At 27.7% G+C, this 24,473-nt stretch overlaps 5 protein-coding genes and 1 long non-coding RNA gene across 8 annotated transcripts; 5 read left to right on the top strand and 1 right to left on the bottom strand.

The window, feature by feature from the left end:
- Positions 1-357: 357 nt before the first annotated feature.
- On the top strand, positions 358-4,327 carry LOC138177842 (zinc finger protein 184). Its single transcript, XM_069109071.1, has 3 exons — positions 358-710; positions 901-1,284; positions 1,360-4,327. The coding sequence occupies exons 1-3, from the start codon at positions 570-572 to the stop codon at positions 3,001-3,003; spliced, it is 2,169 nt and encodes a 722-aa protein (XP_068965172.1). The 5' UTR covers positions 358-569; the 3' UTR covers positions 3,004-4,327.
- A 1,385-nt stretch (positions 4,328-5,712) lies between these two features.
- LOC138178993 (F-box/LRR-repeat protein fbxl-1) lies at positions 5,713-9,753 on the top strand. 2 transcript variants are annotated; one of them, XM_069111399.1, is made up of 8 exons: positions 5,713-6,035; positions 6,979-7,185; positions 7,267-7,528; positions 7,613-7,735; positions 8,127-8,288; positions 8,367-8,561; positions 8,648-8,838; positions 8,910-9,753. In XM_069111399.1, exons 2-8 carry the CDS (start codon positions 6,992-6,994, stop codon positions 9,085-9,087), a joined length of 1,305 nt encoding a protein of 434 aa, XP_068967500.1. In that variant the 5' UTR covers positions 5,713-6,035; positions 6,979-6,991; the 3' UTR covers positions 9,088-9,753. The 2 variants fall into 2 exon arrangements, with proteins under 2 accessions (XP_068967500.1, XP_068967493.1); XM_069111392.1 differs by lacking the exon at positions 5,713-6,035 and adding an exon at positions 6,587-6,736.
- Positions 9,754-10,158: 405 nt separating this feature from the next.
- On the top strand, positions 10,159-12,278 carry LOC138184642 (mitochondrial-processing peptidase subunit beta). 2 transcript variants are annotated; one of them, XM_069122760.1, is made up of 8 exons: positions 10,159-10,602; positions 10,665-10,836; positions 10,908-11,064; positions 11,162-11,373; positions 11,446-11,589; positions 11,657-11,802; positions 11,872-12,075; positions 12,138-12,278. In XM_069122760.1, exons 1-8 carry the CDS (start codon positions 10,405-10,407, stop codon positions 12,276-12,278), a joined length of 1,374 nt encoding a protein of 457 aa, XP_068978861.1. In that variant the 5' UTR covers positions 10,159-10,404. The 2 variants fall into 2 exon arrangements, with proteins under 2 accessions (XP_068978861.1, XP_068978871.1); XM_069122770.1 differs by lacking the exon at positions 12,138-12,278 and having other exon boundaries at positions 11,657-11,782; positions 11,872-11,987.
- A 1,000-nt stretch (positions 12,279-13,278) lies between these two features.
- On the top strand, positions 13,279-20,300 carry MAN1 (LEM domain-containing inner nuclear membrane protein MAN1). Its single transcript, XM_069122697.1, has 11 exons — positions 13,279-13,781; positions 14,076-14,788; positions 14,876-14,978; positions 15,253-15,464; positions 16,192-16,406; positions 16,485-16,613; positions 16,709-16,838; positions 17,185-17,461; positions 17,647-17,868; positions 17,933-18,117; positions 18,437-20,300. The coding sequence occupies exons 1-11, from the start codon at positions 13,615-13,617 to the stop codon at positions 18,562-18,564; spliced, it is 2,481 nt and encodes an 826-aa protein (XP_068978798.1). The 5' UTR covers positions 13,279-13,614; the 3' UTR covers positions 18,565-20,300.
- A 646-nt stretch (positions 20,301-20,946) lies between these two features.
- On the bottom strand, positions 20,947-21,736 carry LOC138184653 (uncharacterized). Its single transcript, XR_011174369.1, has 2 exons — positions 21,303-21,736; positions 20,947-21,043 (listed from the first exon to the last, which is right to left on the bottom strand). It is a non-coding gene; the product is annotated as an uncharacterized LOC138184653 (long non-coding RNA).
- A 249-nt stretch (positions 21,737-21,985) lies between these two features.
- On the top strand, positions 21,986-23,588 carry RpL9 (ribosomal protein L9). The gene is made up of 4 exons (XM_069109986.1): positions 21,986-22,049; positions 22,718-22,856; positions 23,051-23,378; positions 23,463-23,588. Exons 2-4 carry the CDS (start codon positions 22,719-22,721, stop codon positions 23,567-23,569), a joined length of 573 nt encoding a protein of 190 aa, XP_068966087.1. The 5' UTR covers positions 21,986-22,049; position 22,718; the 3' UTR covers positions 23,570-23,588.
- Positions 23,589-24,473: the final 885 nt, after the last annotated feature.

Here is a 24,473-nt window from a genome sequence, read left to right as displayed (position 1 = left end):
TTCATTTTATTTCTTACATATCGTATTTATGTTATATTTTTTATATAAATAATACATATCCATATCATATTTGTGTTGTATTTATATTCTTAACTTTTCTTTATCATTTCATGTATTATATTAACACTCAAATTTCAAACAATTTAAGACTACAAGTGAATGATAAATATAAATACGAGCACTTTAAAACGAACATTTATTGTATTTTATTGTACAGCCATCATAAAATCACACACAAAACAATTTGTAATGATATACATTATAATTAAAAATTATCATATGTTTTTAAATTTGTGTATGTTTATACACGTTTTAGTTAGGAATTTAAATTTTTAGCGCGTTTTATTATACTTCGTTGTCGCTATAATCACACAAACTGCAAATGGCCACGGGTACAATTCACGTAGTCTCAGAAATGCGATATCAAATAGAATCGTATTTTATATGCAAAATAGGATCGTTAATGATGATAGGGGAACAGTGATCATTGTTACGTGTGTATTCCTTCGGAAATAAAGCTGTCCGCGATTTTTTTAAGGTCGCGTTATTTAGTTTTCCGCGGGAAAACAATGTCTGGATATCGAAGAGTGAATTATTACGAACTGTGCAGATTGTGTACTAGCAGCGAAGGAACCAAAATGAATATCTTCCGGGAAGAAGGACGTAGATTGCAACTTCAAACAAAGATTCAGACGTACTTGCCTATACAAGTGAGATTTTTGTACACTTTCATTTTGACCCAGACATGGTTTTAAAAAATTTCAATTGATAAAACAGATAATTTTTTATTGATATATCTATATGGTCATTGTAATTCTTTCTTTATTTAATAATATAATCTGATTAGGTATGAAAGGATATGGATGGTATATATAATTAGTACTTAATTTGAACTTTAAGGTTTTGGAGGAAGATTCCTTGCCAAAAATTGTTTGCCACGAATGTGTAAAGAAATTAGAAAATTTTATTGAATTCAGAGAAACAGTTGTGAGCGCAGAGGGTATGTTAGAATCTTATTTTACTTCACTGCGGTTCTCAGAAGATTTTCTAAAGGAGGGTAAGGTTTATGTGAAAAGCACAGAAAAGGACAGACCTACAACCCCTGAGAATGAAGTGTTAAAGGGAATAGAGAAAGTAACAACAACGACTGGAAATCAAATAGTTAATAATGAGCAGCAAATGCAGCATCAACAACCTGTTGTTGTTAGTAATATAAATGCCTCGAATATTCAAATTATCAGCGGAGTCCAAGCAAGAGTTCAACAATACAAATGTGCCATGCAGGTTTGTTGACAGAGAAAATATTAAGAATTATTTTTATGTGATACTATTACTAATTTATATTAATATTTATCTTAGATGCAAGCAGGAGGTATGGCAGCTGCTGTTGTAGAAGCAACAGCAGAAACCCATTATAGCTATCAGCAACAAACTTCGCAGCAAGTATCTCCTCAACAATCAAATGAAGCACACAATCAAATTAACGATCAACAAACTACGACCTCACAAATTCAACAAGTGCAAAATCAAATTCAAAATCATGGTCAAATAAATCAACAAATACAATCTCAAAGACAAATTTCTCAGTCACAAAATCAACCACAAGTTGGTCAGCAGCAGCAGCAGCAACAACAACAACAAAATCAGACACAAATAACACAACAGATTCAGCAGTTACAAAGACAACAAAGAGAGTTTGAAAAACAACATAGACAGCTTCAACAAATTGAAAAACAGGTGCAAATTGCTACACAACAGGAGTTTCCTATTAAGCAGGAACCTCAAGGACAGGTAGTACATCAAAATAATAATATCATTTTGAAGGCAGAACCTGAATCTAAGCAAAATCAACAAATCATTCAGAAAGTACAGTCTGAAACTCAAAAAGATGAAAGTGGAACACAAAATGTACAGGGTTATACTGTACAAGCTACACCAGAAGTATTTTTAAATTTGGGATTTAAAGAAACACCTTTGGTTGCACAAACTGTACGGGATGAGCCAAAGGAATTTAAAGATTATACAAAGTCAGAAGATACAATATCTCGCAACTCGATCGGACAAATTTCTGAATTCTTAAGAATCAAATCAGGGCCTGAACCAACATCTTTAATTACTGTAAATCCTCAAGTTATTTCACAAACTCATAGGAATGCCATTTGCAAAGAGTGTGGCAAAATTTTCACTACCATAAATCAATTGAACACTCATAGTTGCTCTGTTCAGAGCCTTTTGAATGAAACTTCTGATAATAGTAGTAACAAAGAAGATCCTTTACAAAATAATGGTAATTCATTTAGTTGTGATGTTTGTGGTAAGCCATTCAAACGAAAAGAACATCTTTATCAACACAGGAAACTACATACCGGTGAACGTCCTTATGTGTGCACTACGTGTTCAAAGGCATTTAGTCGCAAAGAACATTTAGTTAGACACTCTGTATCTCACACAGGTGAAAAAATGCACGAATGTGAAATGTGTGGTAAAAGCTTTTCTAGAAAAGACAATCTTCACAAACATCGTAAAACGCATGGTGTATCGGGTCCGTATATTTGTGAAACCTGTGGGAAGTCATTTGTGGTGAAGCATTATTATTTAATGCATTTAACAACTCATGCTTCAACTATTGGAGATGGTGTAAATTGTCAGGATCCTTTACCATACAAATGTGATATTTGTCACAAAGCATTCTCTGTAAAACAATATCTTACAACTCACAAACTTAGGCATAGATCAAAGTATAATAATAATTCTTCTCAGAATACTGCAAATGGTCATCAACAGCAGCAACAGCAACAACAGCAACAAACACAACAGTCTAATGCTACCAGTAATATAAATATGGTAACAAGTAATGTTACTAACTCTGGGAGTCTAAATAATAGCAATGGTCAGTCTAATAATGGATCAACAGTTGAAATGCAGAGTGTCATTGAAAGAAATGAGCAACCAAATGGTTCATTCAATAACCAGTATCATAATAATGTACAAGAGTTTCAATGAGATAAGGGGAAGCGTGTCTATTATGTTCTCTTGCCAAATGGTAACAATCACAAGATTGTTGTTATGTGAGCAAGAGAACTTTTATGACGCGCTAAAATATTTTCTTAAACTATACCTGCTGTTACTCGAGAAGAAAATTTTTTGTACTTTAATAAGGCAAGAAGACGGATTTAAATACTATTATTTTAAACATATTAAAAGTTAAATAACTTATCATTTATATTATACTAATAATCAGTCGGTCAGAAAGTAGAATCTTCAGTGGCTTATGAGCTTAACTTAAAGTACATTGTATATATTTTGCCAGTAAAGTATTACATGTATGAAATGCATGCTATGTTTTGTATGAATGCACACTGTTATTTAATGTTCGAAAAAATCGTGTGTTGAAAAATTTATGTGTGCGTAGATAGTCATGAGGTTGTTCCAATACCTGATTAGAGATATATTTTCAATTCCATTAGCTTGAAATGAAGATATTAAATCAATATCTAATCAGAATTTTAGTTGCTTATACTAATAGAATTAGCATAGAAATATGTATAACATTTTTGTTGTATAAATTCTCATTGATAGTTAATGATGTAATCAATATTTAGATTTTTTTGTTATAAACAATCAAATCAATTTTATAAAAATATTATTGTTTATATTTTGCTTTGTGCAATATCTTTTCTTGTTATATATATGTTATATACATAATTATTAGAATCAATGAAATAATTTTGTTTCTGTTTTTTTAACCAGTGATTGCAACAATCTATGACCATTTTGCAAAGTATTTTAGGATTATATGATTTGTACGTAAACTTAGAATGCAAAACAAAATCTAAGACCAAAGAAATTTATATTATATACATATAAATTGGATAAATAATAGGAAAATAAATGTAAGGTAAATTCAGGTATGATCCACCTGATTAGCTCTGTTACAGTTAAGATTTTGGTTAAGTATGCATACAATATATACATATATTGTATAGCACTATAATACATACAACGACCTTAAAGTCGTTGTTTTTTAACAAATGAGAGCGTGCCATACAGTAAACTTTGGAAATAAGTATATTGGAAATTATAATTGTCTAAAATTCTTGCTAAATTTCCAGCATATATTGACCAAAATCAAGAAGAATGAAGAGAATTTATATTTCTTAAGCCACATTACTTCCATTGTATCTGTCTATATAATTAGCATACATTATTACTTAATTTATGTTACCTTTCCATTTCTTTCTTTTTTCTTTCTTATAATTTGTCTCTTACATAATAAGATCAAACAGGGGGCAACTATATCTTCAAATAAAAGTTCCCAGTATATATTATTAATATTTCATCCATATTCTTATTAAATTTTCTACTTTTGCACAATAATAGTGGGTTACCAAAAATTTATAATTTGCTCCAAATCGTTGTTTATAGTGATATTTAATTTACCTGCACCATTTTCTTTACTCTGTTTGCTGTAACAAGTTTAGTGAAGAAGATTTGATCGCACAATTTTCTACCATATTTTTTACAGAGTACATCGATGCGTATTATTTACTGAAAATAAACAAAAATCTTCATTTAAATGTGAGCACAGAATTCGTGATTGAACATAACAATAACGGAATTTTGTTGTTGCATAATAAACGTCTTAAGATACAAATGAACTTTCTACAGTACAAAAGATTTATTTTAATTACTGGTCAGACTTTATTTTATTATAAAGTCTTGTATATATATATATGTATATCGAAGCAGAAGTAATGAATTTAAGACTGTGTTTCTATATCAGCTAGTGCTAGATGTACATTCGAAGTACATAGATTTATAGTAATGACATTGTATATAACATGGTCCAGTGAGTAAGACGAAAAATTGTTAGTGCACTGTTCCTAAGGAAAATGGTATTTTCCGCAAAGCAGAAAATACCTCTTTATTCATATTGAAGTATTGTAAAGTAGATATTAAATCCAAAGAAAAAGAGATACAGTGCTTTTATTAATTGCATACTTTGTGCCTAATTATTAAAGTCATGAAAATCATTTGTTTTGCAGATCTATTTATAAAAACAAATAAAATTGATAATCTTTGATTTTAAGTAGCCCCCTGCTCTATGTGCAACTTGCAACAAAATGACATTACTTGTTCAGATATGATTATTTTTGAAATTTATACTGTTAATTTTTATATTTTACATTGTATATATTTTCAAACTAATATTATATTTAAATATATTATAATATATTAAAAAGATACTAGTATATTATTCACTCCAGTCTTCCCATATAAATTTAAATTAAATTTCGTGATTTTTATTTCTATTTACAGGGACATTATGATTTTTAAGTTAATGAATTAAAACGTTGAATATGCATAATGTAATTTTAATCCTGCGCGCTATTTTAAGTTATGTAAATTAATACATAGATCTACAAAGTATAGTCTAAGTTATGTATATAAAACACCGAAACAATAAAGAAAAAGCGTTATTTACTAAATAATTATTTTTAAGATTTCATTATTTAAGGAAATAATACAAATGCTGTATATTATCTGTTCTAGAACTAGTTTAAACAAAAGAGCATTAGAAGTTGTTAAATAACACTGAAAAATATGGAATAAGTTAAAAAAAATATTAATTCGATATTTAAGAAAGTCGCTTTTTTTTCATTCGTAACGTAGGATTTGGGAAAAGCATTTTAAGTCATACTAAATGCTTTCTAAAATTTTTCCGATCCGTATGAATTGCATATAAAATTTCAATTATACGTTTTAATATTTCATCATATATTTTTTTGCAAATTTGTTCTCAATGAATACAATTTCTTACATAAAAAAACATCTTTATAATAAACTAAGGTCAAGTTTATAAGAAGTTGTTTAGTTTGATCAGAAAAGTGTGTGTGTGCAGTCATCATTTTGTATATACATATACTTTTCAACAAATTAAACAAATTAAGTGCATTATGTTAAGACAATTAGTTTTTATGTCGATATCTTTTCGAGTATAATCATTTTTATTTAAAATTGCATGTAATAATCTGGTAAGTATCAATAACATAGTGATAGTATTTCAAACGTAAGGTTATGTTACTTGTTGATTTTTGACAATAGTACAACAATTTGTGTGATTTGTTTAAAAAAAGAAAGTATTCCATTGATACGAATTAAAGTCCTGAAAGTAAAATTTCATAGCATATGTAAAGTTTTGTCATAACATTATGGTGAACGAATTTCTCAATTTGATTAAGCATCATTTACTCTGATTTGATGTTTACTAAATGTTTTTGATCTAAAATGAATATTTTTCATATTGTATATCCAATATGCAATTTGGCAACATTTTGTTTTAACAAATAAAACTATATATATTGTTATAAAATAACATATTTCTGTAATTATTCATAATTTTTTTTTGTAATAAAAAATTGTTTCAAGTTTTTGAATATATTAACTTTTATGTATAAAATATGTGAAAAAGTCATGTAGGATCACTGATCATAGTGGCGTATGGTTGGCAGAAATTTTATCACTATTTCTGGGTTTCAGCCAAAGAAACAGAGCTTATTCAGCAGTCAGAATTAGACTGTTTTGTGAACAAAACTTTCTTTGTGTTTTTACGTCAATTTCAATTTGAAAACAGAAAACAATTTCAATTTTTTAAAATTGTTAAAAAGATGCAAGAAGAATTAGAACCATTAGAAGATCAAGTGTTTCCGATACATAATCGTTCAATTTGTTTTATGTACATATATATTTATTTATATTTATAAATTATTTTGAATAAAACGTATATACAGCTTGACCAATTTGGATTATATGATGACTATGCGAAAAATACAAATCTTCTTTATTTGTTTTAGATTAGATTTATTATAAATTAATAGTAGTTATATAGAATAATATTTAAAAATTTTTAATTTTCATTACTTCAAGTTAAGGTATGTTCAAATTTTATTTTAATATTCTACTTACTATGTTATACAGGTGTAAAAAGAAAATGAAAATGAAACGCAGTAGATCTTTATCTCCTAAAGCATCAAGTAGTGAAGAAGATATGAAACGCATCAAATTTGAAGAAAATGAAAAGGCAAATGATATAATAATACATCCACATATATTAGACTTCTCTGATGATGTTCTGTTGAACATATTTAAATATTTGAATCCTAAAAATCTCATGGCAATAAGTTTGTAAGTTTTATTAAACTAAATAAAGAAATATATATATGTATATATATTTCTTCTTTTATTACATGTTATTACTGTTCCTAGATCTTGTCAACGACTAGCTCAAGTAGCACAAGATAAAACTTTATGGAGAAGGGTAGATTTTCGAGCAACACCTATATTATTAAATGATTTAAAAGAATATATAAAATTTCTACAGCCTACAACAACAAGTCTTGCTATGCGTGGTGATTTATATTGTGAAAATGATGCAGAACTTAGTCCTTACTTTCTCAACTCAGTTAAAGCTACATGTACTCAACTTAAAGAATTAATTATAGAGGAATATTGTATTAATGCAGACAAGGTAAGTTTAACTATTTTTATTATTTATCTTGGCAGATGAAATTAAAAAATTCTTTTGTAAATTACATATTTTCTCTATTTGCAGATTCAAATTACAGATTTTCCAAGTACCATAGAAAAACTTTCATTAGAAGGCTGCAAAATGGAACATTTGCGTAGTAATAAATCATATTTTTTCAAAATGAATTTCCATATGCCTAATTTAACAGTAAGAATCTCACTTTTCAATTGCACGTATTTTCGAAAACTTTTTAACATTTATATACTTATTTACTTTTGTTGTATAGATTTTTATTACAAATGAATAACTATAAGTTACAAAATAACTGCTTACATTAATTGAAAATTGAGAAATTCTTTCACTTACTAATTATTTGATGAATTAATTTTTAAATAACTCTTCACAATCTTCTATTCTAACTATCAGTCTAATCTTCTATCCTAGGTATCAGTATTCTAACAATACAAACACAGGTGTGGATTACATATAATTTTGTGTATTATTTTTGTTATTTTTTCCTGCTTTACATTGTTTGAGCTCTTACTAATTTGTACACAATTTATTATTATTCATTTTATAATATTTGCATATTTTTCAGTGTTTAATTTTAAGTAATTGCGAATGGTTTACTCCACATTCATTGTTGGTCATTAGTAAGATGCCAAAGTTAAAGGAATTAAGGCTAAACTCGTGTCATCGCTTAGGCGAATGCGTTGCTTACACTAGTTTAGCTACAAGATTTGGATTCAAAACATTAGAAGTAAATAATCTTATGTATTGTTATTATTAATGTTTAATAAATCAATAAATTAAATGATTAATTGATTATATATTTCAGATTCTTGATTTGCGAGATACAGCACTTGGTGATAGTGAAGTTGGATGTTTTAGCTGTACTAAAACTTTGACACATCTTTATCTGGAATGTCCTTCCAGTTTAAGAAACACGGAATCGCCCGATTCAGAATCTCGACCTTTACAGAGAGAACCTTTGAATCAGCATCCTGTATATGAAGATAGAAATCTTGCACAAGTAGGTATAATGACAATGTGCAAAAAGTAATAGAATTAAATTACATATATACAATTGTTATAATTTGCATCTTTTTTTGCTTTTAGTTCCTGGTCGAAGATGGATTTCGTTGGGAGAATTATATGTTTGGACGATGCCTAATAACAGACAGAGCAATTTGTGCTCTTGGAAGTGACACGTGTGATCGTATAATCAATAATTTGGCAGAAGAAGTTATAGTTGTAGAAGGAGACAAACGAATATTTAATAATCCTCATTTAAAAACACTGGTTGTAAGGTACTATTAGATTAGAAAACTTCTGATTCAAATTTTAACAGTAATAAATGACAATTTTTTATGTATTCCAGAAATTATCCACATGTTACAAACTCAAGTCTCGTACATTTAGCTTTAAATGCATCGAGTCTCGAACATCTGGATGTAAGTGGCACATCTGTTACAAGACAAGGTGTTGAAACTTTTAAGACACAAAGACCGAACGTTAAAATAGTTACCTCTTTTGATGAAACACACACAAGCATTTGAGAAGTACAGAGTCATTCTGAAGGCTTTGATAACACGATACTTTTATTGTTGTATAAATCTATTTTCCGCAAAAATGAATATAATCGTAAGGATTAGGAGTATAAACAATTTTTTATTTTTCATTAATTTCAATAATAAACATAAATTCTATGATGCGGAGCATAGGATAGTATCTCAAGTTTACATTTTAATTTTACAACTTCCATGTGTGTTCAATATATTTATTCGCGCATGTGTTACAATTCCATTATATTGTATATAAATATTTGTGTGCAATCTAATATTATTGCATTTTCTATCTTTAATATAACAAATCGGATACATTGCTTTGCGTTGATGGTAATGAAATTTCATTATCAAATGAAGGCACTATATATGTATGAAGTATTTTAAATACATTATTCAATGAGAGAGAGAGAGGGTGAGAGAGAGAGAGAGAGAGAGAGAGAGAAAGCGAGAGAGAGTTATGTGCCGTACTGATAATGCAAAAGAACAAATGGTAGAAACCAAATAAGTTTTTACTTTACTACATCTTTTTAAATTCATACATCGTGTTTGTTCAATTTAAAAAGATCATATATTTAGGATATTTAAAAACTATTGAGAAAACGATTTTTTATTATAAAGATTATTTATTACAAAAAAATAAATAAAAGTTATAGACTACCGGTATGTGATGGTAATATTTTAAAAAATTATTGATGAAGTAATTCTCGTATGTACATGTGTACAAATTGATTCATTAACAATTATTTATGAACATAATCAAAATTTTATATATTGGTCATCATTTATAAAACATACATTTCTTGTTATTATTTTATATATGTATGTTGTATTATTTTATATTTGAAATTATGTAAGGATTAGAGCCATATATAAAAAACTGTTGTGTTATTGATTTTTGTATCGTAGAACATCATTCCATTTCTTTTTCATATTGTTAACGATGTCATTGCACGTAATAAAATTTCTATTTCATCAAATTTATAAATTATCTGTTTTCTTCTAAATTATAAAGAACAGTAAAAAACAAGATATTTATGTATATCTTCAATTGTTATGTTAATATAATAACGCGAATTGTTTTGCATGGACAATTCAAAGTAAAAATAATAGCATTTTTAAAATATTTATTCCAGATTCAAGACAGTACTATGTATAAATATATAAAAAGAGTATGTGTTACATTAACTTTTTTAAGTCATTTACAAATATTGACAAAGATAATGCTATGTCAAATTCATTTTTAAGGAATTTGTTTCTATTTCAAGTAAACGTTATAAGACACAGGACTTTAAAGGCATTTCTAGAAAAATGTCTAAAGCTTTAAATACACATTTTGATATAGAAAGCTCAACAGAATCTTGTTATTTGAATAATGGCATGCGTCTTATATGTGAACATAAAAAATCTTTCACTACCACCATAGGATGTTTCATTCCAGCTGGTGCAATGTATGAAACACTGGAAGAACGTGGTAGCGCTATATTTCTAGAACATTTATTTTTCAGAGTAAGTAAAAAAATATTATAAAATTTATTAAAATTAATATTAAATTCCTATACTCAACACAGAGGACAAAATGCAATAACAAAGAAGAAATAGAATGCATGATAGAAGAAATTGGTGGAAAAGTTACAGCTCTTGCTATGAGAGATATATTTCTTTTTTATGGAACAGTGCTTTCATGTAAAATAGACAAACTCATTCAGTTATTTGCGAATGTAATTTTGGATGGAGTAATATGTAAGTTAGTAACATATAAGAGGAAGAACTTTATAAAATATATAATAATATGTTACATCTTGATATTTTAGGTGATAAAGATGTTACACAAGAAAAAATTGTAATTTTAAAAAAACTTTCTGAGATGGAATCAGATAGAGAAAAAATTATAATGGATTATTTACCAACTATTGCATATCAGGATACTGCTCTTGGTATTAGTGTATACCCTGCAACTAACATAGTAAGGTAAGTATGAAAATTCAAAAACAATATTTAATTATAAAAGTTATGTAATAGATGTCGTATATATTTTTAATCATTAATCGTAATGTTACATTTGCAGAAAATTTTCTACAAAAAATTTAATTAAATTTCGTAATCGTTTATTTCAAACATGTTATATGACGATGGTCTGCACTGGATCTATTTATCTAAAAGAATTACAAAGAATTGTTTGTAAACATTTTGGATGTAATATTGAGGATTATAAATCATCATTTGGAGTTTCTAACAAACAACGATTTTGTAAAGATCCAATTGAATATCGGTTCACAGGTAAAAAAAACTTTACTACTCTCTCTGATTACTTCATTATGTTTTTATATAAATATTTCATGTGCAATTTAGCTGCTGAAATGCGATTAAGAGATGATGATAATGAAATGGGATATGCAGTAATAGGATTTGAAGGATCAAGTTATAGAGAACGTGAAGATTGCATTGCCCTTACTGTAGCTAAAGAAATTGTAGGTTCTTGGGACAAGTCAGATGGTAAGTTAATAATCTATATTTAACTATTGTACAGTTTAATATGTAATATTCATAATAATATTTTTAGGTGGAGCAAATCACAATGCACCATTTATTGCCCACTATGCATACAATACAGACTTATGTTATATGTATAAATCCTTTTTTCATCATTGGGCACAGAGTACTAGTATTTGGGGCTGTTATTTCGTTTGTGACTATTCAACTCTTTTGGTATATCCTAAATATTGAGAAAAAAAAGCTGTATCTTTAACAATTTATATATTTGTAACATTTATATAGTATATGGTTCGTGCATTACAAAAGGAGTGGATGAAATTATGCACAACAATAACCCAGAAAGAAGTATCTCGAGCTGTTCATCAATGCATTACAAAAGATTTACTAATACTAAATGATCCCGTAAATCGTTTCTTTGACATTGTTGAAAACGTGTATAGACATGGATGTTATGAACCTGTTGAACATAGGGTTGTGGAATACGAGGTAGAACACATTGTACTAAGTAATTTATATTTTTATTGCAGAATAATATCTTTATATTGCAGAAAGTAACAGCAGATAAAATAAGGGAAGTTTCTCATAAATACATCTATGATCAGAGCCCAGTTGTTATAGCTCTTGGCCGTATTGAAGGTTTTCCCGATTATACTCATGTAAAAAATGGTTTGTATTTACTACGATATTAAGTGATAAAGTAATATATTAATTATCTTTTGAAAAAATATTTATAATCTCCAAGTATTTTGTATCATGTGAGTTTCTGGTGACCCAAGCTAGACTTTCCATTTTTGCTAGAAATAAAACCAAAATCACGAAATACAATTATGATGTATATTTTCAATAATAATTTTTGTAATTTTGTAACTATTTAAGAAATATAACAAAATTAATGCACGTGCGCATGAATCATTGATGATCCAAACTTGAATTCTAACTTAGATGACGAATTAGATAAAATAATATATTAAAGATACAAAAATATACGAAATATCCAAAGAAAATACTTGTTATAATATTTCTCACAAAAAAGTAGAAGTCAAATTTTTGTCAATGTAGAATACACTTATATATTCTACATTGTTTTCTTTTGCTTGCGGTTCTAATAATACAGTTAATAATATGGTTCTAATAATATATCCAAAATCCAACAGTTGATCTTACATCGCACTTTAGATATATAAGTGCACTTTTGCAAAACTAATGATTCTGACTTATATTCTAACGCTCGCCGACCACATATTTATTAGGTGAAATAAAGATCTCTATTTAAGTTTCACTTCTCTGGTTACATTTCTAAAAGTACGACATTCCATAAACATCAATTAATATTTATTTATAGTATTATTTTTCTTTTGTCATAATAAAGCCTATGCGTAATTCGCGATTACATGTGCGTTCTATAATTAGCGTATGAGCATTGACATTTCGAAATATGCTGTTCCAAAAATCACAAATCAATGATGTGTATGTAAATCATTGAAAAATTTTCCTGAATTAATAAATTTTCAATATTTTGTCCATTAATTATATGAATAGAAAACTCAATCATTACATTATTATTTAAAATAATTATATAATAAATTGCAAAAAGAAACAGCTTTAACGTTAAATTGATTTTCAACGAGAGAAATTTGAATGAAAAAAATTATACCAAACCGTGAGTTTCGAGTAAGGTTATCTTGATAAATTTTATTCTATGACTATGGATGACAGGGTTGAGTAGCGTGAAATGGTGTTGAACGAGTATGCGCGTGATCACGACCGTTAGAAAATTGCGCCATTTTTTAGTTGTAACTAAGATCATTTTCTAACATTTTTTGGTATCATGGTGAAATATTCATGATATCCTGAGAAGTGGGACACGTGTGGTTTAGTGATAGTGTGAATTTTCCAATTGCACGACTGCCCTTGGACAAAACTCGTCACTACGCTTCATAGAAGTAGCTAGCAAAAGCTTCGCGCACGAGGCAACATTTTCTACCGGGTTCATTTGAGAAAAGCCGCTTTTTGACTGTAAACAAAATGTCGGTGGATGCCCTGAGCGATGCGGAATTGCGTAGCAAACTGATGGAGTACGGGTATCCAGTGGGCCCGGTAACACAAACCACTAGAAAGATTCTCTTAAAGAAGCTAAAAAATCTCATGGAAACTCGAGGCGGCACAGGGTCACGACATTCATTGGCTGCCAGGTACTTTTAGTTTATTGTATTCTTGCAATTATTTATCATTTATTATTATTATTTAGTATCTTTGCAATATCTCAATGTTTCTTTAAATCATTTGTTTCATTAAATTTTTTTATTATCTTTGATTTAAATGTCGTAATGTAATAATGTCAGTAAACATGGAATATTTTCAATTTGTAATTACTTTTGTTTACCTTTACTCAATTATTTTTCCAATGAAAGGTTCATGCATTCTTATATAGTTATGCATTATTTGAGATAATGGTTAAGCTTATGAGTTTTGTAATAAAATTTTAGGTACAGCAGTGAGGATACAGATGATGATACAAGTACAACGACTAGCAAAAAGAAGAAGACTACAGTGAGTAATAGAAGGCAAACTTTAGCAAATCCTATGCCACCACCAGCAGTAGCAGCATCCTCTGGTGTAAACATATCAAAAAATCCAGTTAAAGATAAAATAACACATCCTGAATTTAAGGATCCTATAGTGCCGGATTATGATAGTTCTTCGCAATTCACAACTCGTACGATAACAAAAACTACAAAAAAATATATGAAAACTAGTAAGACATCAAGTGTAACAGATGGTTTGGAGACTGGTTCAGATTCAGATGTTGTTGAAGAAGTAATTAAACCATATTCCCCATTAATTAAGTCATACTCCCCACCTAAATCATATTCTCCACCTAAATATTTGTCAAGTAGTGGAAAATTTAATGAGCCTAGAACATATGAACATAATGTTTCTGATCAAGATCAGGGTTCAAAACCTTATGATTCAAAATCGAGATCTATTCATACGATAAAAGATAATAAGTATAGTGAACCACTCTTTGATTCAAATATTTCTCCAATACACTCGATCAATGAAGATGTGTGTACAAAATCAGACACAAATCAAAGAGATATTTTGGCAAATTATGAAACACCATTCCTATCAGAATTTACGAGGAGACTTAGTTCAAGGTCTACTAATTTGCCATCTTCTTCTTTATCTAGCTTAAAAAGTAAGTCCTTTTAAATTGAAATAATCAGTATACAATATGTATATATTTGATAGTTTCTAATTCATTATTTTACATATTATTGTTTAGGTCCATCATCGCGTTTTACATCAAATTTACCAGATCTAAAAGAAAAAGATTCAAATGGTCATTTTTCTTCCCTAAGATCGTTATATCCAACGTCCAGTTCAAGGTATGTAGATACTTGATGGAATTGATATATTGAGATCAGAATAGAAAACTGTAGGCAAAAATATTATGTATCAATTTATTAATGATTTGTTGTTTAAAATGCTTCTATGAGATATCAAAAAGTCCGAAGTATAATTATATTAATGACTGTTACCGCTTAACGCTTTAATTTACGACCTCATTATATTGGTTTCATCAACTGTAATTGTATTATAAATACAATTTGTATTAAGCTATATTTATATTATAGAGCTATATAAGTGTATCTTCTTCAGTTCCAGGCATACAACATCATTTGCCGACAGATCTCGAGATACAGTGAATAGAATGTTTAAACCATCATCTACAAATAGGGAAGATATACGAAATAACCACAATATGGTGTCTGTAATTTTGGTAGTGGTACTTGCTTTATTTTTCGGGATTCTTGCCGTTATATACATGGGACTTGGTGGAAAAGCAGAGACCTTTCCATCACTTTCAACGGGTAGGTATTCAGAATCGTAACAATTAAGTAATACATATGGAGAAATACTTGAAAAGAAATATACAATGCAAATTATATATTTCAACTAACAGCTTGTGGGAAAGTTTTTTAAATAAATTTTATTATTAATAACAAGAATGTTGCAATATACGCGATGTTTTTATTATAAATAAAAATTTGTCAATGTATGTGAATAAAATAATTATTAACATTTTAAAGAGTACTATATATAAATTTGTATTGTATAACAATTGCGAGTTCTAAAGACAAGATCTGAACGTACAATTCTATTCAAATACATTTCATTAATTTGTTATACAATTTATTCATAATTTCATGAGTATTACAATTAATTCTAATAATTTGTGGATTTTAATCGTTTTATACAAATTTCATCTTTAACATTGAATAATGTATAATCGGTTTCGTAATAGTCTGTTTAAGATATGTATTGTTTTTTTTAACATGTATAATAAAATAATAAGTATTACCAATGTATTAATTTTGATATTTTATTTCCTTTCCCATTATAATGATTTTATCCTATTTCTTTTATATTATTATCATTTGATTAAATTGTTCAAAAAATTCTTCTCTTTTTTTATATGCATGAAATAGATACAAGATACATACGATATCTCTTTTACAAAAATAAAAAGAATATTGTAGAATATATATATTATAATTCTTGATAATTTTGTTTTTAGTCTTATATTTCAATTTGTAGATAGCAACATACCATTATGTTTTGTTGGAGATGACCGTGAAGCGCCTGGAGCTAGCTGTGTAATGAAAGAAAATGTAGATTCCGTATTACAATTGTTGAAGCGACTTCAACCGATTTTAACGAAAAAGGCTGTGTCCATGATATGCGACAATTCCAGTGAAACTCCTTATTTGACCGATTCAGAGATCATGCAAATGTTTACAAATAATAAAGTGGTATGTTGAATTGATTCAAATGGAACATCAAGTATTACATTGTTATATTGTATATACATAAAACAATTTTCTATACAGAAGAGTTTAGAGGTAAAAGAAGATTTGCAAAACGCACAATTACTCGTTATAAAGAATCCTAAATGGGGCATTTCTCTCATAGATATAAGTGACGATAGTGGAAACTCTGGTGACATTTTGGATTCTTTGGTATTGTAAAACAGTTTATTGATCATTCTTTATCTTTCTACTTCCGCGTTTTCTAATGTATATAAATTAAAGAAAAAGGCACCCTTTTGTTACAGGATAAATTATTTTCTACTCGTCTAAGTGGGAAAGTCGGAATGGTGATTATGAACCCTGAGTTGCCGATGCAATGTCTTATCAAGAATAAGCTTTTCACCATATTCTCCTCCCTTCTAATTGTGTCACTTGGTAAATTTTTGACCGACTTATTATGGGAAGAAACTTGTTGAAAATATAACTCTATAAGGTTCTATAATAACGTGATAATGTTATGTTCTAAAGTATTATATTTTGTTACAAGTTTAGTATCTTAATGCTGTAACTACGTCGCATTAGTAAATTTTCTCTTTGTTATTACTAATAATGTTGGTTTTGCAATTCTATTGTGCATGCTATATCACGAAGCTTAATATGCATGTGTGTGATAATGATAGACTGAAAATATATTGTACTTTATATATATTATACTAATTCAATTATTATATATTATAATAATTCAGTGCTATATATGAATAATATTGCAATATATTCTCAGGCGTCCTAGCAGCTATAGGGATGCAGAAATTATTCGTTTGGTATATAAGGTATAAGAAAAGTACCGAGAGAGAAGTGTTTAAACTTGTTAGTGACATTATTAACATGGTCGAGATGCACCATCAAAATGCGGCAGTTGCATCATCTGGCGGCACTACGCAAGAAAGTTTTCTTGCCATAAATCATGTACGTGATAATCTTATACCCCCGAAAGATCGAAAAAAGATGGCTGGACTTTGGGAAAAAGCAGTTAAATTTTTGGACGAAAATGAATCTAGGTACAAATCGAGTGAAACATTATAAATTTGATTAGTATATTACGGATATTCATATAAATTTATATTCCTATGAACACATTAAATTTCCTATAAATGCATAAAAATCCGTAGTCTCCTTATTATTTTTATTATTTATATTAGTTAACATACATTTCTATGTTTTAAATAAAACTACATGATTTCAGAATTCGAAGAGAAGTACAACAGGTTTCGGGGGAAGAATTTCATGTGTGGCGTTGGTTACCTAACAACAGTCTTAACAAATCAAACAGCCAGAATTTTGTTCTAAATAAAAAGTCTAAAGTATGGCAAGGTCAAGCATTTGAAACAATGGAAGGTTCTGTGAATAGTTTGACTTGTTCGCCGACACCCTGCTTGAAGATAAGGCATATGTTTGATGCTGATGTGTAAGTATTTTAATAATATTTTTTCATATTTCTCGTATGTATGAAAACATATATATTTTTTTAGAGAATTTGAAGATGATTGGGAAACAAAGGTACAAGATGCTATTTTAGAGAAATGCGGAGAGGGCGTGAAAATTCTTCATATCCGTATAGATCGTGGTAGTCGAGAAGGTTGTGTATACATGAAGTGTATGTCACAAGAAGATGCAGGGAAAGCTTATAGGGCTTTACATGGATGTTGGTTTGATGGTAAGTATTTACACAATTTTTTAATATAATGTTTCTTAATATATCTATATAGGGTATTGCAAAATATGAGAGGAATATTTATAGCGTCGATTCTAGATATCAAAATGACATAAAATGTTCCTGTACAAAAATGTCCAAAAACAATAAATATATTGGTAACAATGAAACAGCTGATCCTTTCTCTCCATCTGACATTAAGATTTTTTATGACACCCTATATATATATATATATATATATATATATATATATATATAGATATATAGATATATATGATTTTATATGAATATTATACATATATATAAATATTATCTCTTCCAGGTCATTTAGTAACTGTGAAGTACCTGAGATTGGAGAGATATTACGAAAGATTTCCAGACGCACGTCGTTGTACAACGCCGTTGAAGCCAAGTAATAATCAACGATTATCTATGCAAGCTGATTACTAGTAGAAATGCCATGTGGATGTAAAATGACAAAATACCTCTTTGCTTGTATACATATGAATAACAAGCAGAATTTGAATTTTCGCCGCTGAAATGATTGTTTGCGGACCAGAATTCGTGAGACTTCTATTTTTTGCTCTATAAGAGTATAGAATTTCGTACTATCGCGCAGAAATATAGAGTCTGTGAAGAACTCGCAATTGTGTGATAGAATTCTAAGAATCGAATAAGCAAAGACTTTTTTATAAGCATTTTCATTTTGATTTTGTAACGTGTATATTATTATGTTCTATCACCTTTTTTAAGGTAAGAAAGTCGAAAAAGAATACGAGACTCAACGATTATACTATTTATAATACTGCTGTAAAGTAAGTGTGAAGACGTAATTTTCAGCGCTGCATTTTGTAAACGTTTTTCAAGTAGCAATATACAATGTTGATAATATGTATATCTAAATTTCTGTGCTATGTGATATACTTTCCTTGTGCGTTAAAGAAACATTAATTTGTCGCATAATATTTAATCCTCCCACATATGGCAATAGTTTTTCTCTAAATTATTAACGATGCTTGTACCTTATTAACATTCAATGAATTAGAACAATAATACATTATATTCATTCGCAACATTAGTTTGTAGTTGAACTTGACAGATATGAATTAATTAAATAGCATATACTTTTTAGACAAATGATACAGGAAAAAACTGATTTTGAATTTCTAAAGAGTTGTCTTCTGTTACTCTTACTAATAAATTTATTTATTTTATTTTAGTAGACGAGTATTGTAAAATACAGTTTATTTTAAATTTTGTAATATTATTTTTAGTACTTTCTTTTACGCACGATATTGCGTGACGACGTATATTGCTACTTAAAATAATGAATAAATTAAATTTTTGTATTTTGTGTACTTTCTAACGATTTTTGATATCTATATATGTTTCTTAGAAATGAAGTTCTGTATACAATATCAGACTTCTTTAAATTATTTACCGTTACATTTTCTTCAGAATAAATAATATCATAGAGATATAAATTTATTTAGTTTTTTAACTAAAAGATTTACTGAAAATAATATACTGTCGAAAATAGTACTACAGTACAAACTAAGGTCAATAGAAATCAATATTTTTTTTTTAAATATTCAACATAATTTATCTATTAAAAACATTGCACAAATCTCTTTTTTTAATCATGCATTATATTTTGACATGTTAAATTTAACAGTGTTTGATATATAAAGAAACTTAGTTATATCAACATTTTATAATCTATACAAATCACAATAATACTGATGAGCAAATTATATGTACAACTTTATTCAATTAATGTGATTTTAACAAATGAGATATACAGAATATTTAAAGATAAAACAAAATAAAACAGCACATAAGAAGTAGTATCTTTAATGAGACATCTACAATTCTAAAGTGCACAAAATTCTTAAAAGAAAAATAGTTTTTGATAACTATAATACAACACAATACATTTAATAATAGTTACATTGTAGTAACAATAAACAGTTTCTATTCATAATGATTTCAAGATTATCTGATGTGTGTTTATATTTTATATAATTTAATTTCTGTATATTCACTGTGTAATAATAGTATTACCTCTTAGTTATACATACAAGTTGAATAAGTTTTACCTTTAAGAAAAATTTAGCTCGCCTTAAATTTTTATGTATTAAGAGGAATTTAAAAAAATTTTAATAAACATGAAATTCTACATGATACATATATTGATTGTTACATACATTTACATCTTAATATTATAATATTTATTATTGAAAAATTGGATTTATTATATATACATATGTTTGTCAGTACAAATATAAAAAATATGCATATTTTTAATATAAATTTTATTTATTTATATTTAATATTTTAAGGAACAACTATATTCTGTTTACCAAAGTTACAAATCAAGTTCTTTCAACAATTAATGAGTTTTTCAAACTTTCTTCAATTTCATGAGTTTACAATTCATAAGCTGTACTATACTTTCATAATACGATATACATTCTTTCTGTTTAGCAATTTGCCTTGTAATCTTGCTATCAACAAATCTTTCTTATCTAATGTTTCATTTGATTGTACAGATGTTTTGTTATCTTTACTAGAGACATAAGTGTTTGGCTGTTCTTGTTTAATATCTATATCTGTTATACATTCCTTTATAACAAAATTTATTTGGAGCTCATCATCCATATTTCGGTATCTTTTTAAAAACTTCAGTATGTTTTCTAGTGAAAGAAATTATAAAATTTTCAATTAAAAGTATTATTCAATAGTTTAAAAACTAGAGCCTACTGTTATACAACTAAAATTACTTATATGTTTGAACAAAAGTAATTTATGAATAATTCTACCAATATATCATTTACTTCAGTATTCAGTGTATTGAACATGGGAAGATCTTCATATTTATTTTCATATATTGTAATCCCCTTTTGCATCGATTGTTTCAAGCTTACTCCTTTTAAATAAAAATACTTGATGATGTATTCTTTGCATTCAAACATGACATCACATATTATTTGATTAAGAAAGAAAAACAAGATAATAATATCACTAATTTTTTATATGAAGAGGAAAAATTGTTTCATTGTAATTTACTAAATAATTATTAGATTTGTAATAAAATAATGTGTGGTGAAAACTAATAGTGATAAATATAGCGTAATACATATATATGTATACAACAAATATATATCATACATAATGAATTTACTTACAAGAATTTAAAATGTTTACGTATGTTAAGATTTACTCAAAATATTTATTGGTTCCGGGAAATAACCAAAGAACTACATTTTATTTCTTAAACAAAAGTATCGTATATTTTTTACAATGTTTGGCCAATTTTTTCACTTTCAATTTTTGAATGTGATATATATTTCATGGTTTACGTATAATGCAAAATAAGACGCGAAACTAAAATCACGCACAAAAGGAATTAATACTGGGACCATCTTCTTCAGTAACATAGTCGGCTATTTTACAGTCAAAAATTTAGCTTTAAGTTTTGACCACGAAAAAGGTAGATCATAGATTGTTTCCTCTTAAAATGTTATTCGAGAATTTCATTAAAAATTTATAATAATTACTATTTATAAATGAAGAAGTAACGAACAATATCATATCTAAGACTAGTTATTTTATAAAAAGATATATTACATGTAAAAAAAATATTTGACAGCATTAAATTATTTTTTTATCATAGCACAATAGTTATTTTTATATTAAATTAAAAAACATTTCATGTTTTTCAATTTGATAGTTTGCATGTAAAATTGCAATTTTGCATAATAAAGGATATTTCGAAAAATTTGAAATACGCCACCTGTAGGGTGAATTGGGATAAATGGTTAGAATAAAACACTATATATATGTTTATCTATATGTTTTACTTATTCAAGAACACAACAGACATGCTTTCTTAACGCTTCAGTCTTTTCCGGTTATACTGTAGCGTGTGCGAGGTAATGAAATCTTGGCTAGAAAACATTTGCACGAAATCCGAAACAATCTAGCAATGCAATCAATGTTGTGACATATTATATGTGTTATTCGATATCGTTTGTCATGTTTGTGCAGGGCTAAGTAATATTTTTGGAAAATGATCGTTTTGATCACAATTGTGTATAACCCTACTTTTCAATTTTCCTAAACATATCTGCTTTATTAGCAAAACTTTCCTGTAAATATGTTTTGATATACTTATGCATTTAAATTGTTTAGTATTGTAATTTTAAAAATGGAGATAGTCATGTATTATTTTTTATCTATATAATATTTAAGTCTTTTGACAATTTGACTTGATGTTCCAATACATAATCTACAAATTTTGTATATATTATAAAACAAATACTAGGAAGTATAAATATCAATAATAAAGCATATGTATTATATGTATTTGATTCTGTTTTTGCTTTTATATTATCTTACCAAGCAAAATATGGAACGCATTAAATTGAAGTGAACATTATACATACTTTCCACGTTACATGGAAATGATACTTGCCTACTCAAATTGCAGTAAACGTTATTCTGTGGTTAAAAATTAAGTTAAATAAAAATGTTTTGTATAAAAATTCTTAAACATGTTAGAAAGTTTTATCTATTATAGTTATATATTTATGCATTTCAGGATGAAGCAAATTGTGACCAACCAGACAGTGAAAATACCTGAGGGACTGACTGTTACAGTCAAGTCCCGCTTGGTTACTGTGAAAGGACCAAGGGGTGTCCTTAAACGTTCTTTTAAACACCTTGCACTTGATATTCGTGTAAGTAAAGAGACCTAACTAGTTTAAATAATTGGTAATACAAAAATATTTAAACTTAGATTATATCTGATGATATTTTTGGATTCCCCTTCATTTCTTTAATAAATGATATATCTGTATCTGATTAACACAGTATATTAAATAAGTTATAATATAACTTAGAACTGTTATTCAGTATATTATTTCTTTTGCAGATGGTAAGTCCAAGGTTACTGAAAGTTGAAAAATGGTTTGGAACAAAGAAGGAACTAGCTGCTGTCCGTACAGTCTGTTCTCACATTGAAAACATGCTAAAGGGAGTGACTAAAGGATATCAGTACAAAATGAGAGCTGTATATGCTCATTTCCCCATTAACTGTGTTATTACAGAGAATAATACAGTTATTGAAATCCGTAACTTCCTGGGTGAAAAATACATTCGTCGTGTAAAGATGGCACCAGGAGTGACTGTTGCAAATTCAGCCAAACAGAAAGACGAATTAATAATAGAAGGAAATTCTTTAGAAGATGTTTCTCGATCTGGTAAATAGCCATTTGAATTAATACATTTATACAGAAAAGAAATCCTTGTTATGAGAAAATTATAATTAATTATTTTTATTTCAGCTGCTCTTATACAGCAATCGACAACAGTAAAGAACAAGGACATTAGGAAGTTCTTGGATGGTCTTTATGTGTCAGAAAAAACAACGGTTGTACAAGATGATGAATAAACGTTATTCACAATGTGAATGCAGTTTTTCTTAATATGTATTTTGTTAATGACCTTTCGTTCATAGAATAAACATACTATTTTTTATGGAATATAGAAATTTTGTTAATGCGCTGTAATAAAGTTATATTTTTCATAATAAAATGTATTTGCAGACTGACTGTAGACAAGATCAAAAAGTATTTACAGGATATTTCGTGTATATTTCGTGTAATTAGATATATGTTTGAGAAAATAGTATGTAGATAGATATGCAAAGCAATAATTTTAAGTAATTAAGGAGAGGGAAGCTAACAGCACGTAGGTAAGCTTGGTAATAATTCTAAGGTTAGGAAGTCGATGACCATTCTGAATCAAATCTCATTGTGATAGTGTAGTATAGCATCCTGATAATAGAGGTCTATTAATGGTTATTTAATTGCATACATACATATTAAATTTGACATCATAATAAATGATATAACAATTTATTATATAATATAGCGATTAAGTAATGCAATCATTTATTAAAAAAAATTAGATAAATCTCTGGATATTATTGTCGTAATGATCTATATAATAAATAATTTTAGATAGAAGCTAAAAATGATAGTCATTGATAAATAGAGTATAATTTATCAATTCTTAAATATGAAGATATCAAAATTTATGATAAAATATAAGTCTTTCAATTATTACTATCTTCGAATACCATTGTAATTAAAAAAAAAGCACATTGCAATGATACTTTTTAATCAAGAAATTATCTTTGTATTTTTCTTTGATGAGATTATTTAAAATCTATTCTTTGTGACGTGAGAAAACTTTATACTGATGGTACATTGACTTTGTCCCTTTTTTCTTACAGTGTCAGAGTAATTAATAAACGATTATATACTCGTAAATATTATACTTTCTGACAATTA

This window comes from Bombus flavifrons, chromosome 1, assembly GCF_040668555.2.
Source record: "Bombus flavifrons isolate JBK064 chromosome 1, iyBomFlav1_principal, whole genome shotgun sequence".
Taxonomy (NCBI): domain Eukaryota; kingdom Metazoa; phylum Arthropoda; class Insecta; order Hymenoptera; family Apidae; genus Bombus; species Bombus flavifrons.
Note: the sequence above shows the minus strand (reverse complement) of the source record. Positions and strands in the feature narration are given on the sequence as shown.

Bases quoted from the DNA above. Each gene is read 5' to 3' on its own strand.
- LOC138177842 (XM_069109071.1), top strand. From the start codon at position 570: ATGTCTGGATATCGAAGAGTGAATTATTACGAACTGTGCAGATTGTGT. The intron at 711-900 runs GTGAGATTTTTG...TTGAACTTTAAG, and splicing joins AGACGTACTTGCCTATACAA to GTTTTGGAGGAAGATTCCTT. The intron at 1,285-1,359 runs GTTTGTTGACAG...TATTTATCTTAG, and splicing joins AATACAAATGTGCCATGCAG to ATGCAAGCAGGAGGTATGGC.
- LOC138178993 (XM_069111392.1), top strand. From the start codon at position 6,669: ATGCAAGAAGAATTAGAACCATTAGAAGATCAAGTGTTTCCGATACAT. The intron at 6,737-6,978 runs GTACATATATAT...TATGTTATACAG, and splicing joins AATCGTTCAATTTGTTTTAT to GTGTAAAAAGAAAATGAAAA. The intron at 7,186-7,266 runs GTAAGTTTTATT...TACTGTTCCTAG, and splicing joins AATCTCATGGCAATAAGTTT to ATCTTGTCAACGACTAGCTC.
- LOC138184642 (XM_069122760.1), top strand. From the start codon at position 10,405: ATGTCTAAAGCTTTAAATACACATTTTGATATAGAAAGCTCAACAGAA. The intron at 10,837-10,907 runs GTAAGTTAGTAA...TTGATATTTTAG, and splicing joins AATTTTGGATGGAGTAATAT to GTGATAAAGATGTTACACAA. The intron at 12,076-12,137 runs GTAGAACACATT...TTTATATTGCAG, and splicing joins ATAGGGTTGTGGAATACGAG to AAAGTAACAGCAGATAAAAT.
- MAN1 (XM_069122697.1), top strand. From the start codon at position 13,615: ATGTCGGTGGATGCCCTGAGCGATGCGGAATTGCGTAGCAAACTGATG. The intron at 16,614-16,708 runs GTATTGTAAAAC...CTTTTGTTACAG, and splicing joins GTGACATTTTGGATTCTTTG to GATAAATTATTTTCTACTCG. The intron at 17,869-17,932 runs GTAAGTATTTTA...ATATTTTTTTAG, and splicing joins CATATGTTTGATGCTGATGT to AGAATTTGAAGATGATTGGG.
- RpL9 (XM_069109986.1), top strand. From the start codon at position 22,719: ATGAAGCAAATTGTGACCAACCAGACAGTGAAAATACCTGAGGGACTG. The intron at 22,857-23,050 runs GTAAGTAAAGAG...TTTCTTTTGCAG, and splicing joins ACCTTGCACTTGATATTCGT to ATGGTAAGTCCAAGGTTACT. The intron at 23,379-23,462 runs GTAAATAGCCAT...TTTTTATTTCAG, and splicing joins AGAAGATGTTTCTCGATCTG to CTGCTCTTATACAGCAATCG.